We start from the raw sequence: 18229 nt of genomic DNA on the forward strand, positions 1-18229 counted from the left end.
GACTCTCCCTCACCCACTTGCACATTGTTGACTGCTTTATTTTATGATCGCTGCATAGTGCATGATCGATACCATGTAAGGGTACTGTACCCTTACACCCTGGATGTAAATAAATGTAACATATTGCCCATACACAAGAAAAGAAAGCCACTACTGTAAAAGTACAGTGTTGACGAGAAGCTGCAGGAAACAGTACCTACTGTAAAATATCGGAGAGTAGCTATCCAGAGCAATCGTAAGTGGGAAGACCACATAAAATAAATAGTAGGAAAAGCAGATGCCAAACAGATCCAGAGGAAGAGTCTTGAGGAAATGTAACTCATCCATAAAGGAGTGGACTGAATCTGGAGTATTGTTCATCAATATGGGATCCTTACTAGGTAAGAACGATAGAAGAAATGCGGAAGATCCAATGAAGAGTGATACATTTCATCACAGGATCATTTAATCAGTGCAAAAGTGTTACTGAGGTGCTAAACACTCTATTGGCAGACATTACATGAGAGGAGTTGTGCACTACAGAGAGATTTACTGTTGAAATTATGAGAGATCACTTTCTGGGCAGAGTTTGACAACAGATTACTTCCTCCCACATATATTTCATATGATGCCCATGACAAGAAAATTTGGGAAACCAGAGCCAACACAGTGTCTTACCAACAATCTTTATTTGTACGCACCATTCGTGTGTGTGTGTGTGTGTGTGTGTGTGTGTGTGTGTGTGTCATCTATTTTTGATTTGACAGAGGCCTTGTTGGCCGAAAGCGTATTTTGGGAGAGCCTTTTGTTGTGCTTATCTGCAACTCAGCATCTCTGCTATATGGTGAGTAGCAACTATCCTTTTCATAATATAGTTACTTTTCTAGTATGACTTATTGATAGCATGCACGACACATATGTTTCAAGTTGCCTCCACTGCATTTACCACTCGATCAAACTGAAAATGATCAAAGTGTCGCAAATGTTAGATCTATCCCACTTGCAACTCTATTGTATAATCCTTAAACAATGTTCACAGGATTCAAGTATACAAAATCCAGTTTGTAACTGCAAGGCAAATCTTAAGACGTGGAATAAGAATATAACTAATATATACTCATAGTAACCTACACATGTTGAATAACTACAGTCTTCACTTTGTTTATTGAAGTTATTTCATGTGGAATATAAAACTACAATAAGAAATAATTTTAAGCTTACCAGAGTGAGAGCAGAAACAAGCCCAACATGCGTCACGTTCACCTGGTTGTATGAGGGCCTGTGGTGGCTAGCCGTTTGTCCGTGGTTGCTGCAGGGTGAGGAAACACTCGAGCATGTATTGTTCTGATCCTGACACATCCATGAGCTCTTCCACAGAAGGTTTTGCTATTATTGGTGGGTTAGAAAGTGAAGAAAATTATCTTTGGTGTTCCAATCAGACTGACACTTTTAGAAAACGGCCGAAATGAAGTTAAAAAATAAAGGAATGCATTCGCAAACAGCTGAAGGTGCTTTTGGCTACAGTCGGCCACCTTCAGCCTGCTGCCTCAGGGTGCAGCAGAGAATCTCGTGCAGTGCATGGGACATCTCGGGTGCTGTTTGTTTCACTCATTGGCTCTGCTTCCGAGCCACGTCAAAGTGTAATCAAAGCGGTGGATCCGTCCTTATACCAGGGGAATGGTGGGTGGTAATGTGTTTGTGTCACTCGAAGCAGAGGGGCAATGTGGAGACTGGCTGTCTGGCTTTGCCTATGCACCCTGTGAGTGAGCAGCAGGGTCCGAGCAGGCACATGTGGCCAAAGGTTTGTTAGTTATTGAGAGCTCCAGAGTTAGGTGTGTTATGGAGCGCCTTAGGGAGATAGCATTCAGGGCTGAAAAGAAAGCCAATGTGCACTTGGTGTGCCTGCCTGGTAGCCTCATCTGAGATATGGAGGCAGCCTTGCTTGTGGGTATCAAGTGTGCAGAGTGCGGTCATCTGCAAGTTGGGCTCAAGTCATCACAGACGACCCCTGTCACATGGGTTCTGAGGTCGCCCTCAGTTCATACAAGTGGCTGACGGAGGCGACGAAGACATCTGGCCTCGCATGTGGGACGCAAGTAGGGATTGGAATTTGCAGCATTGTTCTCGGAGTTGATATGGGTCCTGTGATATGGAGCCAAGTGGAGGGGTCTCAACCAATGGCTTCATCAAATCTTTGGGGGTCTTGGTAGCAGATTTCTGGAGCTACATCATGAAGTGGAGGACTGCCCTTGATAGGCCACGTGTGCAGTACATAAAGGAAGCAGCTACTAGGGTAGTGGAGTACATATGAAGTGCACTTTTTTATATATATTTTTTTAAAGGCAACAGTATGAAGTAGTCTGCGGCTTGTGGTCTTGCAGTAGTGTTCTCGCTTCCCACGCACAGGGTCCCGGATTCGATTCCCGGTGGGGTCAGGGATTTTCTCTGCCTGGAGATTACTGTGTTGTGTGTCTTTCATCATCATTTCATCCTCATTCACTCGCATGTCGCCGAAGTGGCGTTAAAGAACTTGTGGAGTGGTGGCCGAACCGCCCTGCGAGGGGTCTCCCGACCACCAATGCCGTACGCTCATTATTATTATTATTATTATTATTAGTTTGAAGTACTCTAATGAAGACTCGTCACTTGATATGCAGATAGTGAAATTAGACCACATTCAAAGTAAAGGCACTTTGACTTTCAGAATTTTATCAGTAAATTGTCCAAGTATTTGTAACAAAATTCCTGAATTTGCTGCCCTTCAGGAAAGTTCTCACACTCAAATTATTCTTGGGACCAAGAGATATCTGAAACCTGAAGTAGAAAGTGCTGAAATATTTAGCAAGTCATGGAGCATATATCAGAAAGACAGATTAGATACCATAGTAGGGGGGAGTGTTTATTAAAGATGACAAAAATATTCTCACTATTGAGGTCAAAGTTGAGTGTGACAGTGAAGTTATCTGGTCATATATAAGGGATCTAGGTGAAACCAAGTTAAGGGAAACCAGTTGTGAGCGAATTTCCTATTGTTGATCCAGCTAATGTTGGTACACTTCCCTCAAAAATTATTTGCTCATATCAAACCAAATTTGTAACATGTATAATTTGTTATATTTTCTTGAAAGTGTGTTACTTACAACAGTAGCATTGTTATCACTGTAAAAATTCTAGAAAAGATATGACCTAAAAGATTGGCATTTGAAAAAAGAAAACTAAATGTTTGTCAAACCTTTTATTTAATTGCCATAATTCTAGTACATTGTAATGAAAGTGAAATAATTGATCTATGTTCCAAGTTTCATTGATATAGATTTATAAGTTTCAGAGAGAATTATACCTAAAGCTAAAACTCTCATACTTTCAGGAAAATGCATTTGAAGTTTTTGATGCAACCTATTCAACCTGCATTCGAAGCTGAAACTCACCAGCCCTGTAGTTGTCATAATTGAGGGTTCCTGTATCCCCACCTTGTGTTTGGAGACCCTCTTTTCAGTTCTGGCCTCTCTTGCCATTTGTAGGGCATATTTCTCAGCCTCTCACACGCTCAGCTGGTCAGTTGACAGAAGCACATTCTCCATGTTCATCCTAGGTTCTCTGCTCATTGCACTGAAAACTTTCAGCCTGCTGACTGACCCATAATTGAAACATAATACTGCGTTCACAACACAAGTTTTTAGAATTTTGATGCCTGAAAATATTGTTTTAGGAAGGCATTTCCGCACACAGTTACTGAAACTTTCATTGGTAATTACCTACAAATAAGTTTTTAACATATGTTGTTGACATTGTATAGGGATGGTTAGGTCTATGCTCATCACCAGTTACACTAGCTCTCTGATACTTACACCATGTCGAGTCAGGACCCTTTGGACAGGGAGAATGACAGGGGTCCACGATTACCGTCAAACTTATTCCTACTGTTAAAATTGCTTATCCTGCCATTATTTACAATTTGCATGGATAGAATATAACTATCAACACAACAAAATTACTTCCTAAAATTAAGTATTGTTTCAAATCACTATGAGTAAAATCAAAACAGAACACTTAAACTAATGTTAAACTATTACCAACACTCCATTCACTCACCACCAAGCTGACAAACTTGCAAAGTAATGGTCAAAGAATAAATAGAATCAAGACAAAAAGTCTCTTGCAGCTAAATAAACGGCTCATTTGACAGCAGACAGGAGGGAGTGTGCGTCATTGTATAGAAAATGCTTTTTTTCCCCACAATTAAAATGCGCCAAACGTACAAGTATAGCTATCACACCCGGCAGACAAGAATTAATGGGTGAAATTGTAGATGACATTTTTCAGAAAATCATTAAGTGGTTCTCTGCAAATGAGCTCTCGTTAAACTTTGACAAAACACAGTATATACAGTCCCACACAGTAAAGGGAATGACACCATTAATAAATATGGACTTCGATCAGAAATTGGTAGCTAAGGTAGAATATTCAAAATTTCTAGGTGTATGCATTGATGAGGGGTTGAACTGGAAAAAACACACTGAAGATCTGTTGAAATGTTTGAGTTCAGCTACTTATGCTATTAGGGTCATTGCAAATTTTGGCGATACGCATCTCAGTAAATTAGCTTACCATGCCTATTTTCATTCTCTGCTTTCGTATGGCATCATATTCTGGGGTAACTCATCATTGAGTAAAAGTGTTCATTGCACAAAAGTGTGTAATCAGAATAATTGCTGGAGCTCATCCAAGATCATCCTGCAGACACTTATTTAAAGAGGTAGAGATTTTGTGTAATGTAATATCTTGTATAGACACCTTTTATTAACCTGACACGTTCCACATCATTACGAAGTGTTGTATTCATGATCTATGGAACAAGTACTAATCTAATCTAATACATGAATTGTACATATTATGATTCAGGAAGGACCGGCATGTAACTTAACAAAATAAAAAGAAATGATTATTTCAACAGATTTTTGATTCCTGGTCCTCTTAATTTTTGGATGATTTTACCAGCTGCCTGATTCTGCTGTGACAGTCCTAGTGTCATTCAAAGAAAGTATACGGTCAGTAGCCCGTAAATATCCAGATCATGCTGGATTAGTTGGAGATGACTTTAACCTGTCGAGTATAGATAGTCTTGTAAAGTACTTCTTAACACAGATACCCAAAAACTGTCTTCAGCATCTTGTTCGGCAGCCCATATGCAATGGGAATGTCGTAGGCTTTGTACGTACAAGCAGGCCAGGTTTGTAGACAATGACAGTATAGATCCAGGGATTAGTGATTATGATATCAGATATCATCACAGCGACTACTATAATGAAAGTTAACAAATTGATCAAGAAAACTAGGAAGAACAAATATAGTTGTTAGCATCTAACATATAGTAAATTGACATATAGTTTTAGTAAGATTGACGTAGAAGAATTATGGGGAAAGTTTAAATCGTGGTCTGGAGAAGTACGTGCCTAGTAAGTGGATTAAGGTCGGAAAATAGCAACCATGGTTAAACAACAAAATTGGGAAAATTCTGAGGAAGCAGAGGCTGTTGCACTCTTGGTTCATAAGAGAACATGCAAATGGCGGCAGGCAAACATCAGTAGAGATTTGTGCGTGTGTAAAAAAGATGCGCAAAGCATACACCAGTTACCAGTCATAAGTCATATTACAGCAAAAGATCTGGCCAAGAACCCGAGGAAATTCAGGTCCTATGTGAAATTGCTAATACAGTCACTCGTGGACCCATCCAGTGTGACAGCAGAATGAAAGCTGAAATTTTAAATTTTGCAGTTAAGATGATGATCATGCAGGAGAATCACAGTAGTATTCCATCATTTGTCCATCGAACTGACTCCCATAAGGATGTCATAGTAACAAACATCCTTGGTGTAGAGGAACAACTGGAAGGGTTGAAAACAAATAAGTTGCCAGGTCTAGATGGAATCCCAATTCAGTTTTCTAAAGAGTACTCTATGGCATTGGCCCCCTTACTTAGCTTGCATTTATCATGAATCTCTTGCGCAGTGCAAAATCCCAATCAAGTGGGAAAAAAAGTGCAGGTGACTCCTGTGTATAAGAGTGAAGGAATGGATCTGCAAGATTACAGTCTAATATCCTTAACATCAGTTTGCTGCTGAGTTCTGGAACATATTCTCAGTCCGAATATAATAAATTTTCTTGAGACCGAGAAGCTTGCATCTACAAATCACCACAGTTATAGAAAGCATCTCTCATGTGAAACTCGGCGTGCTGTTTTCTCACATGATACACTGCAAACTATAGATGAAATACAATAGGCAGATTCCATATTTCTAGATTTCTGAAAAGCATTTGATACAGTGACCCACTGCAGACTGTTAACAAAGGTACAAGCACATAAGAATAGATTCCCAGATATGTTAGTGGCTTGAAGACTTCTTAAGTAATAGATCTCATTACATTGTCTTCCATGGCAAGTGTTCATCAGAGACAGGGGTACATCAGGAGTGCCCCAGGGAAGTGTGATAGGCACTATTATTTTCCGTGTACATAAATTACTTGGCAACCAGGGTCAGCAGCAATCTGTGGTGTTTGATGATTATGCTGTTGTGTATGGGAAGGTGTCATCATTGAGTGACTAGAAGGATAAGAGATCACTCCGACAAAATTTCTAGTTGGTGTGATGAATGGAAGGTAGCTGTACATGTAGAAAAATGTAAGCTAATGCACATGAGTAGGAAAAACAAACCTGTAATGTTCAGATACAGCATTAGTTGTGTCCTGCTTGACACAGTGTTATCATTTAAATATCTGGTCATAATACTGTAAAGCAATATGAAATGGAACTAGCGTGTGAGGATTGTGGTAGGGAAGGCAAATGATTGACCTGGTTTAATTAGGAGAATTTTGGGGAAGCGTAGTTCATCTGTAAAAGAGACTGCCTATAGAATACTAGTGCAATCTATTTCTGAGTACTTCTTGAGTGTTAAGGATCCCCACCAAGTCAGATTAAAGGAAGACATAAAAACAAATCAGAAGTGGGCTGCTTTAATTCACTGTGCTTCCAGAAATTATGAATGATTGGAAAATATATATTTTTTTTTTACCCTTGTTGACCAAAACTCTTCCGGAAGTATGTTGATCTAGCGCACAGGGATCTTTAATCCGTTCGGTAAATCTACCTGTGGTAACTCAATTGTAGAATAGTACAAGAAAATCCTCCACAGTAAAAACACCAGCATTGATTTGTAGCATGTTGAATGACTTGAATTTATTTGCGACAGGGGATGTTATTGTTCGGAGCACAGTTTGTAAATGGCATTAATAGCAGTTGTTTGTTTGACAGGAATTCAGGTGTTCCCATGTGCAAATAGGTTTCACTGTATGAAGTGCAAGTTGAAACTGCCTATTGTATGATATGTATGCAGCTTTATCAATTATGTCGTTCTCTCTGTGTCATTTTTTCTTTCATTTTTGTCTAAGGCAATGTATGCAAATATGTTTTGTGGTTGCAGAATCTCATTGACATCACTGATTATGCAGATGTATATTGAACTCAAATCCTTAGGGGCAAAATCTTCACCTTGTTTCTGTAAACAGACTGAATACAGGTCTTCCTTTTGAGCAGAAGATAACCAATCTTTTCTGTGTTTATACTCATCTTAATCATGAGTAATCTAATAGTTTAGAAATGACTTACTTTGTTTGGTCGTGACTGATGTAGAATATGGAACTTTCAATTTCTTTTGTTCATCCAGTAATACTTCTTGAGGAAATATAATGTCCAGAAAGATTAGGAGCTATTGCCATTATTGTCAGTTGTATGCTGGTACTGCTTCATGTCCAATGTGTTTCAAACTAAGAGATGACATTTCACAAAAACATTTGATACATCTCAATTGAAAAATGGTTAGTGTTATCAGTCCCCCTCTGTTAACTGAGCGTTTAGCATGACTGGCTCACAGGATCAGTTACAGAAAATACTGCCATATGTGGCTCATAAGAAGTACTTGCTCTCAGTGCCTTACTCTGTGTAATTGTCACAAACAACATTGAACAGTTATTCATACATAACGAGCTCCTCAGCTTTAGAATTGAATACTGTATGAGATATGTGGATGATAAGCACACGTTGTGAGCTGGTGTAACTCATCAATTTAATGCATGGTTATTTATAACACTTCAGATTGTGGGCCTAGGATCTGAATCATAGTTATACTGTTAAGTTCAGCATGTATTAATAGAAAACCTTTTTTAATGCTTGTAGCTTATTTCCGCTTCATGTGAGTTGTAGAATTAGTGACTTTATTGCTCTCATCTGTCTACAGATATCATTTGAATCAACAAATGTTAAGTGCAGTTCTATCTTTATTGGCTGATGTAATACTTGCAGTTCTGTTAGTATTCTGTTTGTCGTAGCTTTCCTGGAAGGAAAGACTTAATGTACGGGAACATACTTCTGATTTTCAGCAACAAACCATGAGTGTACTTTTAGTATTGCTTTGATACAGATAAAAGTGTGAGGCTGCTGCACCACTTTTAAATATTATTTTTCAGACGAGTTTTGTGTTCGTATTCTTAAAGCTGTAGTATAATTTTTGCTAGGTGTTTGATGCAACAATTTTTTTCAGATCTACTTTACACGAGGTCCATTCACGAGCAGACACTATTTTGCAAACTCAATCAAAGCAGTCAACTGGACAAGTTGCATCTGTCAGCTATGAGGCTGTTGGCTTAGGGAATGAAGTGCGTGATGCACTTAATTCACTCAAGCGTGAAATGGCACAGAAAGTTGTGCCATCTTGTCCAAGTGTATCATGTGTTTCATTGACCATGGTGCTGGTCATTGTTGCTGGGCAGATGCTTGTCCTACTCCTGTATGTTTACTACAGGTAAGCAGTGTAAATACTTTCATACATTTGATCATATGGGTAGTCATAATTTATTGTGTATAAGTATTAACTCAACTTTTTTTAAGATGTTTGGTAATGCTTCTTAATTTAGCGGGATGAGTCAACTGCAAAAAGTCATATTTTCTTGCCTATTCTTTTGGGGCAAAGTGCATGTATTGATTTCTACTAATCATTTGTGCTCCCATTAGATGAATTGGAGTAGTACTTTTCATTATCAATGAAACTGGGAATTTGAATTACACAAGTCACAAGTCCTACTATGTATTCCTTACATCATTATCTGCTGTCATCACTTAAATATTAATCTGTCCACAAACAGTTAATTAAAGCTAACAAAATAATGGTAATTTTTACCCTATAATCAAAATGTTAAATTTGTTACTGCTACATCCACAGACACCTAATAACAGTTTAATCAGTAATCACTTATTCCTTAATCTATTCTCAGAAATTGACTTTCATTACAGATATATCAAACCTGTGTTGATAGACATTTTTTTATTAACAGTGAGTACACAGTTTCCTGCACACAAAAGTATTGTTTACTATTCATATTATTGAAAGTAATTATTTTATTTGTTTAAATAGCGTATGTATTGAAAATAGAAATTAAATTCTTAACATCTGCTACAACACTGTTAAACCTCTATGTTACACATAATATTAAACTTCCTGCAGTTCATTTTTGTGGTGGTCTGTTGGGTAAAGTGCTAGACCCCAGCCCTGGAGTTCCTGGGTTCAGTCCCAGGTCAGAGCAGCAGGGAATTTTCCTCATTCCATTCCCTGTAGGATGGTCCCAAATCCTCTCAACTTGGAATCAGATTGCCACGGATACTATATTTAGCGCAGTATAAGACGACCCCTATTTTTTTAAGAAGCTGTTGGAGAAAAATTTATTTTTAAAGCCCCTATTACACGATGTGCGTAAACCGTACACCTATGCATCAGCGCCCCGAGCATGCATATCTGTAACTACAGGCTGGTTCACATAGACCTATTACACCATCCATGCGGCATATACCCAGTGCATATGTGCAATAGACTGTTATAACACGCGAAAAGCAGATAGAACCATCTGATCTCTTGTAAAGTCGTTCATCCTAACAGTTCATTCTAACATATTGGAATGCTATTCGTTCAAATTATTTATGTCAGCTCAAGGTTTCTATTTAATAAGAAATTGTTTTTTATTGTCATGTATCAAGTAATTGTTATTCTATTATGTAGGTTACTACTCGCCTGAATTACAAACTCAACAGTTAGTTTTATATTATGACACTTGGTTACACAGGTACATGTATATTTAAATTTAAATTTTGCACATGGGGGGCCCACTTGTCTTTGGAGCTATTGCCCTGGCACTGACAGTAAATCTTTGGATTAGGGCAGAATGACGACGAAAATGGAAAGCCAGACATTGTTGAGTTCGACCCTGGCTGGAAAGAAGGAACAAAGGCAGGGCATTATGTTGCTTATGAAAGAACTGAGGCCCGAAGATCTGCAAGAGTTTCGGAACTTCGTGAGGGTGGACATATCTTGGAGGGGACACTATCTCACCATCTCGAAAATAAGAATTAAATCATATATATATATGTTTTGTGATCGTACCAACCTGGATCACTGATAAAATACCAGTACATGCCCTGTTATGTTGCAGGCTGGTTGTAACATTACGTTTCCTGGCATCTGGGGAATCTTTTAAGAGCCTGGTTTTTAGCCACAGAACAGCACAGCCCACCATTTCAAAAGTTGTTGTGCGTGTATGCACTGCAATTTGCAACACTTTAAAGGACCAATACTTAAAGGTGTACTTGCGTTGTTTCTCCAAGTTTGGAAAATGGAATGCTATGTGCTACTCAGTCTTTTGCAGTCATCGTCTGTCGCACAAGGCGAAACTGCGCGGACTCTCATCACTGCCAGTTTGTCTTTTCTGACATGATGAAATAAAGCAAGAGATGCAGTCAAATCAAACATTAACTTTTGTAAGCTGAGGCATTAAGATACAAATCAAAAGTCGCCATGTAATGTTATACACATATTACTCAGAAAGAAACGATTGCTGACATACCATATAATGATACAGCGGGTCATATAGACACCTTTCGTCACTGTATGCCTGAATTAACACAGTTAACGCCTCTCTGCTCCATTCTATTTCTGTAATATGAAATAATCAAAAGAAAAAATGCTTTCACAAACACCTAGTATAAAAGAAAGTCAGTTGGCAGAAAAACTTTTTTTTTTCTACATTTACAAAAACCTATGTACTGAGAAAAACGTGGAGAATCCCCAATGCGAAAACTGAAATTAGCTACTAGCCACTGAACAATAAGCAAATAACAAGCAGAAAGCACTGAGGTACCCCCTTCTGCGCATGCGCAAGTTATTGGTACCTGGTGTGCATGCGGGGATTGATGGGAGTAAAGAACTGCTGTCTATTCTGTCGCGCGGATAATGTGTCTGCTAATTTTTGTAGTTTCGCTCGTTCTACTGCTAGGTGGCTATCGCACTAGACCAGTACCGTTCATGGCTGATTATCGTGTAATATCCACTTCATATATGCTGACTGATCAAAGTTACAAACTTTTGTTGATGTAAGGTATCTGCCTAAAAAGTTAACACTACACCTATTCTCAACTTACACCATTTATTGATTGCCTGCGTTGATAATACAACAAGAAATAGTGTAAACAATAAGAAATTGTCTACATTAATATTTATCTTCACTGCCTTCTTTGTTTAGCCTGTCATCTGTGTTACCACTATTTTTAATCATCACCATCATCCTAACAGGACAGCTGTGAAACTAATATATTAGTTGCCACAAATATTTTTTTTTTTCATCTGAAAAGTTGAGACTTCACCCTCCATCGGCAACATTGCTGCATGAAACATGTAAGTATGCTACTGGCCCCAGTGTAGACTTTCAGCATCTCCAGCAGAAACATGTAATGTTGAGTATTTGCCCAATTTTATAGTAAGTTTGATTCAGAGTACAAATGGATTGAGAAAAACTGCAGTTAAAACATCGTAGTTGTTTGTAAAAGGCCAGAGTATGCAGTATATAGTCTCATGGTTGGCAGCAAGACTTAATTTGCTGCCCGCTCACCACTCCCCACCCCACGCACAATATAGTTCTCAGCCAAGCTGTTGTCATAGGTCCCCACTAAGCCTTCTTTAATGCTGTGCTGGAGCAACTGTGAAACATGGACTGCAATATCTTCTAAAGTGGAGGTCATATGTAACAACAGCGACTAATACAGAAATAAATGATCACCCTGACCAATCGGTCCAATTCTCGAACTTTAGCTTGTCCCATGATCTAGTGACGTCTGCTGGTACTATCTCCACAGCCGTCCTTCTGCTGTAATTTATTTTTGCAACAAAAATTGCAGTCAGTTTAATGTGATTTGTTTCATTCGTTAGACATTTAATTCTGGATCTATTTTCTTTCTCGTTTCATCTGAATGTCGCCATCAGATTTTAAAGCTGATTAAGAGATGGTAAAGTCTTTCTCCGGTATTCTAATATGTGAACAGTGACAAAATTTCTCAGATGCAACCCACTTCACAAATCTTTAGTTTCTCATAACCAAATAAAATGATGTCTTGGGTTCAAAATCAATTAATGGTTTTTGAAGGACAAGATTTTAACCTTTGAATGTTACCTTTACTTAAAAAGCAGCATAAACTCTATGTATGCAGTATCCATACATGTATGAGAACTTTTATTGCAAACCTGTTCAAAGACAACAGATGTCTGTAAGTTGATCAAATATGATGCTGCTCCCTCTTGTGTTTCACAAAATTGTCAGTCTTTTTTAGCAGAGCATTAGGATGTTGTAGCAGCTAGTTCATAGTTTCTCGCATATCCATTGCGTTAGTGCCGCAAGTCAAATACCACATGATTGTTCAAGCAAGATTGATACTGTATTGAGCGCTTTAGTGCATTGGGAAATCTCCTGCCTATTCTAACGAAAGTTACTGTCTGCTAATCCCTACCCTTCAGAATTCTAAAAGGTAAATTTATACGGAACCTCAATAGCCAAAGCTTCTTTTGTAGATGTAAGACAACCCCTATATTAATTTAATCGGTGAATACAAGATGACCCCTTATTTTTAGACTTTGGGAAAAAACTTCATAATTTGGTAAGCACAGTATATGCATGGAGGGTGGGACTATGGACTTTACCTCCTTCATGCACTTATGTTGCACTGGAATATAAGAAGTATTTTAAACACAGAGTTCGCTGTCACAATATGTGTCTATGTTTGTATAACAAGGCCTTCTTATTTCGGCTGGCTCACGCTCGTGCTACAGCAGTGAGCTACCAGCTGGCTCATGGTGACAAATTGTGGGGAAAGGGGGTGGGGGTAGGTGTGAGGAATCAGAACATAATAGTTTCTCCATAGTAGATTATGATGTGTTACATACATAAAGGTATCTCTTCACAGTGGCTCATTTACGCATTTTGTGACAAACAGTATTTTCTAAGACTATTACATTAATGAAAACGCCAGTGAAATGAAATTTACATCTATCTATGAAACAAATAACGTATGGCAGCTAAGTACCAGACTTTTCAAAATCCTGGTAACAAATCTCAGATATGTGGAGGAGATCAATGAGTATATTTTGATAGTGTTCAAAATTCGGCTGTGCTCCCATACTTAAAGATAACAACTTGGAGAAATGAGCTGTGTTCCCATTTCCCAGCTGTCTCTACCACAGTGTGTTTTATCTTAAAGCCCTCGATGCAGTCACACATCTCTGGAATTAACATGTTTTTACCGCACAGTACTGTATTTATATGGTGCGTAATATCACAGAGGAATGCTAAATCTGCTATCTGCCATTAATTTTTCAGTTCTGCAACAGGCTTAAGACTGGTTTCCAACAATATATGTATTTCATTGTGAAGTTCAAAAATTTCTCAAGGACTTTACCTTGACTCAACCACCATATTTTGCTGTCACATATGATTCCTCATAACTGCTTTCCAAGTTTTCCAAAAAGGCTTTGAACTAGTGATGTCTGAGAGCACGATGGCAGATGAAATTAGTTGTAAGAGTCACCTCATTCAGCACTTCCTTCACATTCAAGTTCCTTAGAACATAAGTTCTTGTGGTGGAGAATGCAGTGAGAATACAGTGTGTTGAAAAAATCTCATGTGGAGCAGACAATGATTTTCGCATTTCTCATAAAAGTGCCATAAAACTGAGATTTTGACCAGCCATAGCCACTGCACTACCTGTAGCCAAAGAAGTGACACACCTCATTGCAGAACCATACTGTCAACACTTTCGTGCACATACACAAAATCTGTGTTCCTGTTGCAGTGTCGTTCAATGGAACCAAGTCCTCCTATGAACATCAGACCTACTATCTAATGTAAATCACCATCTGAGCAATGTCGGAAACATCTGTACACTCACAAGTGCCAAAAAAAATGCAGTAACATGTTTTGCAAGAACCATTAGCTCATCTAAAATGTTATTAGCTTTTTTATTGTGTGCTGAACTGTAGAATGAGGCAGACTGCTTGAAACACTTATTCTCTCAGGAGCTATATACTCAGATGCAGATATTAAACATGGCTTCATAAACTCTCCTTCAATGAAACAGCATAATGCTTTGGCAGTCTGAAAAACAATATAGTAACTTGTAAGAAATTGTGGATGCATTTGCTGAGTTTTCCTCCTGAAATCAAAAAACTTACTTTCATATTGAAAATGTTCTGGGGAAAATTATTCAGGCATTTATTTCTCTGCTCCCATATGATGAATACTTTTTCAGTCAAATCACTTTAACAGTTCATTTTATTTTTGCACCCCCAATTCTCACTCTTTGCCTTCCAAGTGTCCATAATCTTTTGCATGAAAGATATTTTACAAACTGAATTTTTGTTGTTGTTTTCAGAACTTTGAAATAGGCCTACACTAAGCATACCAAGACACTACACGTACCATAAACACACAGGCATTGTGCACTGACATATTGTAAAACGGTGTTGGTGCATATGACCTTTGCTTTAAAATTCTTAACCTGGCCATCATTGTACTTTGTATCAGTTTTAAAAGAGCTGCAACATATGTGTATACACTTGTGTCTAAGGCTATGCTGTGTAAGAATGACCACAGTTATGTTCAGCGTATTGTTTGCACACCCCCACAGCTACGTAATGACATCTGCCAACCCCATTTTACAGCAGGCGCTCACTTCCAAGTAGGCAAATGACTGAGTGTCAGGGCTCTTGCTCACCTACCTGTCTTATACACAGGTATGATACATTCAATTTAAGGTTCAGAAGTACTGCTTAAGTTTCCCCATGTGAAAAATACCCTTTGGAACATTGTTTTCAGGAGTTTTGATACTGTGGCTCTTCCCAATGGACATGCTAAGTGAGAAGGGTGGGGCCAGTGAGAAGTGAACGAAGTGAAGAACATTCTTTTGGCAGGTGCATACTGTTCAGTGAATAGTTTAAGAAAAACTTAATATGCAGTGGGGTACATTCTGTAGGCCTACACTTATTGTGATGGGCAGTGGCAACACACTAAACTCCTGTTGAGGAGGAGGAGGAGGATGAGGGTTCAAATTCCCATTTGGCCATCCAGCTTTAGGTTTTCCAAGGTTTCCCTAAATTTTGTAAGGTGATGCCAAAATGGTTCCTTTCGAAGGAAACACACTAAAAAGTCTTACTGTAATTTTGAATGTGATTTGTAAAGGGAAACTGACAGTAATTATTGACACCTGTATTGTTGTGTTTTAAGTACACAAACAATTGAAAAAAGTGTCTTCTTTCTTCAAGTATACATGTTGTTTCAGGAGGCAGTGGAATTATGCTACGTAATATCCCTGCCATAAACCATTCAAATACCTTGTCAAAGTGGTGGCTAAATGTCTCTTATGGAGAGTTCAAAGAGTCAGACATACAGCTTTATGTTTACTGACAATATCACACACACAGCAGTATCGAAATGCTGGTAACTGAAATGAATGTGATGGTATCCTGGTGTACAAATTGGCATACTTGCGACAGCTTACATACTTAATGTTCCAAAACACCATGTGTAAAAACAGGATTGCCTGGTGGTTATACCACAGGTTCGTTGTGATACAAAGGAAGGGGTCAAGTCTTCTGGGTAGCCCTTCGACGAGGGATCATTCATATAACCAACAGAATGATCATTGTAGTTTCAGTATCCTACATATTTGGTCAAAGTATGAATATTACACACTTCCTCCTCCTTAGGCAAATGGAGCAAAGCGGATGGTTCTTTTTCATTTGGTATGGTCTATGGTGGACTTGGTGGGACTTACAGAGGCACCATTAGTTCATTGAAAGTTCCTTGGAAAACCCCACACATTACTTTTTTACTATATTTTCACCATCACCAGCAGGTCAAAACCCAGCCTGGATTCTGAGATGGCTATGCATAGCAAATTGCTGTAAGTTTTATTATGTGTTCCAAAGACCCCAATCTTGAACTATCTTGTAAGATTTCTTTATCCCTTTTCGGGATACAGAGGTTCAAAATTACCCCACTTGTATTTGTAAAATACGCACATAAAACCCAGTGTGAGGCAGAAATGTAGTTTATAAAGTGACATAGCACAGAGAAATGTGCTGTTAAGAGTAACTGTTATCATAAGAGGAGTCCTGGGCCACCCATGTTGTAGTACTGAAGCACATGCAATATTGCTTTGAACATAAAATCTGGTTTGAGCTGCGAAATTAATTTTGTATTATTTCAGTTTCACTTCAGTAAACTATATAAATTTTACTGACAAATACATTTCTTTGTGTATGAGTTACATGCCGAAGAAATGCGAATGTGTTCCTGTTTATTTAAAATACTCTGAGTGAACAGTGGGGTACCAGCTACCACATTCTACCTTCCTCAGCACTTTCAAAAATTCTCCCAATAATTTTGGCATGCCAACATATTGACACTTTTTTATGCAGAGAGAGAAGACACAGTGGCAGTGGAAAAGAGATGAAAAAGCAGCAAGTACTGGAAGATGGTAGACAGTGGTTGTGTTATAGAAAGAATGAAGAAGACAGTGGCAATGTGAGAGAAAGAGAGGAACACAGTGGTAGAGATTAAGAGAGGGACACACTGGCAGTGGAGCTTATTGGACAGTGACAGAACAGCGCACGGAAAATAGTGAAGAAGACAGTGCCAGAGGGAGGAATAAAGAGAAACAGAAAGTGGAAGTGGGTGACGTGACAAGCCATGAAACATATTTTTCTCTATAGTTAGTTTTACAGTTCTTCTACAACATGGCTAACAAGGAATACCCTCTCAACTCCGTGGTGTAGTCGTCGTCGTCGTCATTGATTTTTCTCTCAGCTGCATTCCATGTTACTCCTCTCCTACTGAAATCTTCATTAACCTCATCTGCCCATCCCTTCCTGGGCCACCCAGTCAGTCTTCCTCCTGGTACTTCCATCACCAAATACTGCCATGGAGTTAGGCAGGTGCATGTGCTTCACATGACCTAACCACTTCAATCTTGCAGCACTTATTCTTTCCTCCATGATTAAGGTTACCTATAGGTATCTCCTTACATAAAAAAAGTTTTGCATCACCCCAGTTCCCAGAACTCCTGAAGATAGACGTTGACTATGGATATTATACCACAGACACAGTCCCTTTGACTGTTCAGAAATGTCACTAAACCCACACAAAGATATAAACAATTATGCATGAGCAGCACCTGTTAGACGGAGCAGGTCGGACAACCGACCAGTTCGTCATTCCACTAGGAAGGAGGTACACGGCTCGTGTATGTTCAACCATACCTAGACGGTCAGTACCATGGTTCGATCATGTCTGTGTTGTTACTTTGTGCCAGGAAGGGTTCTCAACAAGGGAAGTGTCCTGGTGTCTCAGAGTGAACCAAAGCGATGTTGTTTGAACATGGAGGAGATACAGAGAGACAGCAACTGTCGATGACATGTCTCGCTCAGGCTGCCGAAGGGCTACTACTGCAGTGAATGACTGCTACCTGTGGATTATGGCTCGGAGGAACCCTGACAACCACCTCACCATGTTGAATAATGCTTTGCGTGCAGCCACAGGAGGTCGTGTTGTGACACAAACTGTGCGCAATAGGCTGCATGATGCACAACTTCACTCCAAACTTCTATGGCAAGGTCCATCTTTGCAACCACACCACGCAGCGTGGTACAGATGGGTGCAACAACGTGCCAAATGGACCGTTCAGGGTCGACATCACGTTCTCTTCACTGATGAGTGTTGCATATGCCTTCAACCAGACAATCGTCAGAGACTTGTTTGGAGGCAACCCGGTCAGGCTGAACATCTTAGACGCACTGTCCAGCGAGTGTAGCAAGGTGAGGGTTCCCTG

The 18229-nt window shown here is 39.1% G+C and overlaps 1 protein-coding gene across 1 annotated transcript in view; it reads left to right on the plus strand.

Annotated features, from left to right (window-relative positions):
- The window catches only part of LOC124555278 (protein ERGIC-53), a 96925-nt gene that overhangs the window by 70713 nt on the left and 7983 nt on the right, over window positions 1–18229 (plus strand). Inside the window, exon 10 of the mRNA XM_047129151.1 lies at window positions 8574–8834. Within this exon, the coding sequence (XP_046985107.1) occupies window positions 8574–8834 (261 nt within the window). The remainder of the gene's footprint in view (window positions 1–8573; window positions 8835–18229) is intronic.

Source organism: Schistocerca americana, chromosome X, assembly GCF_021461395.2.
Source record: "Schistocerca americana isolate TAMUIC-IGC-003095 chromosome X, iqSchAmer2.1, whole genome shotgun sequence".
NCBI classification, from domain to species: domain Eukaryota; kingdom Metazoa; phylum Arthropoda; class Insecta; order Orthoptera; family Acrididae; genus Schistocerca; species Schistocerca americana.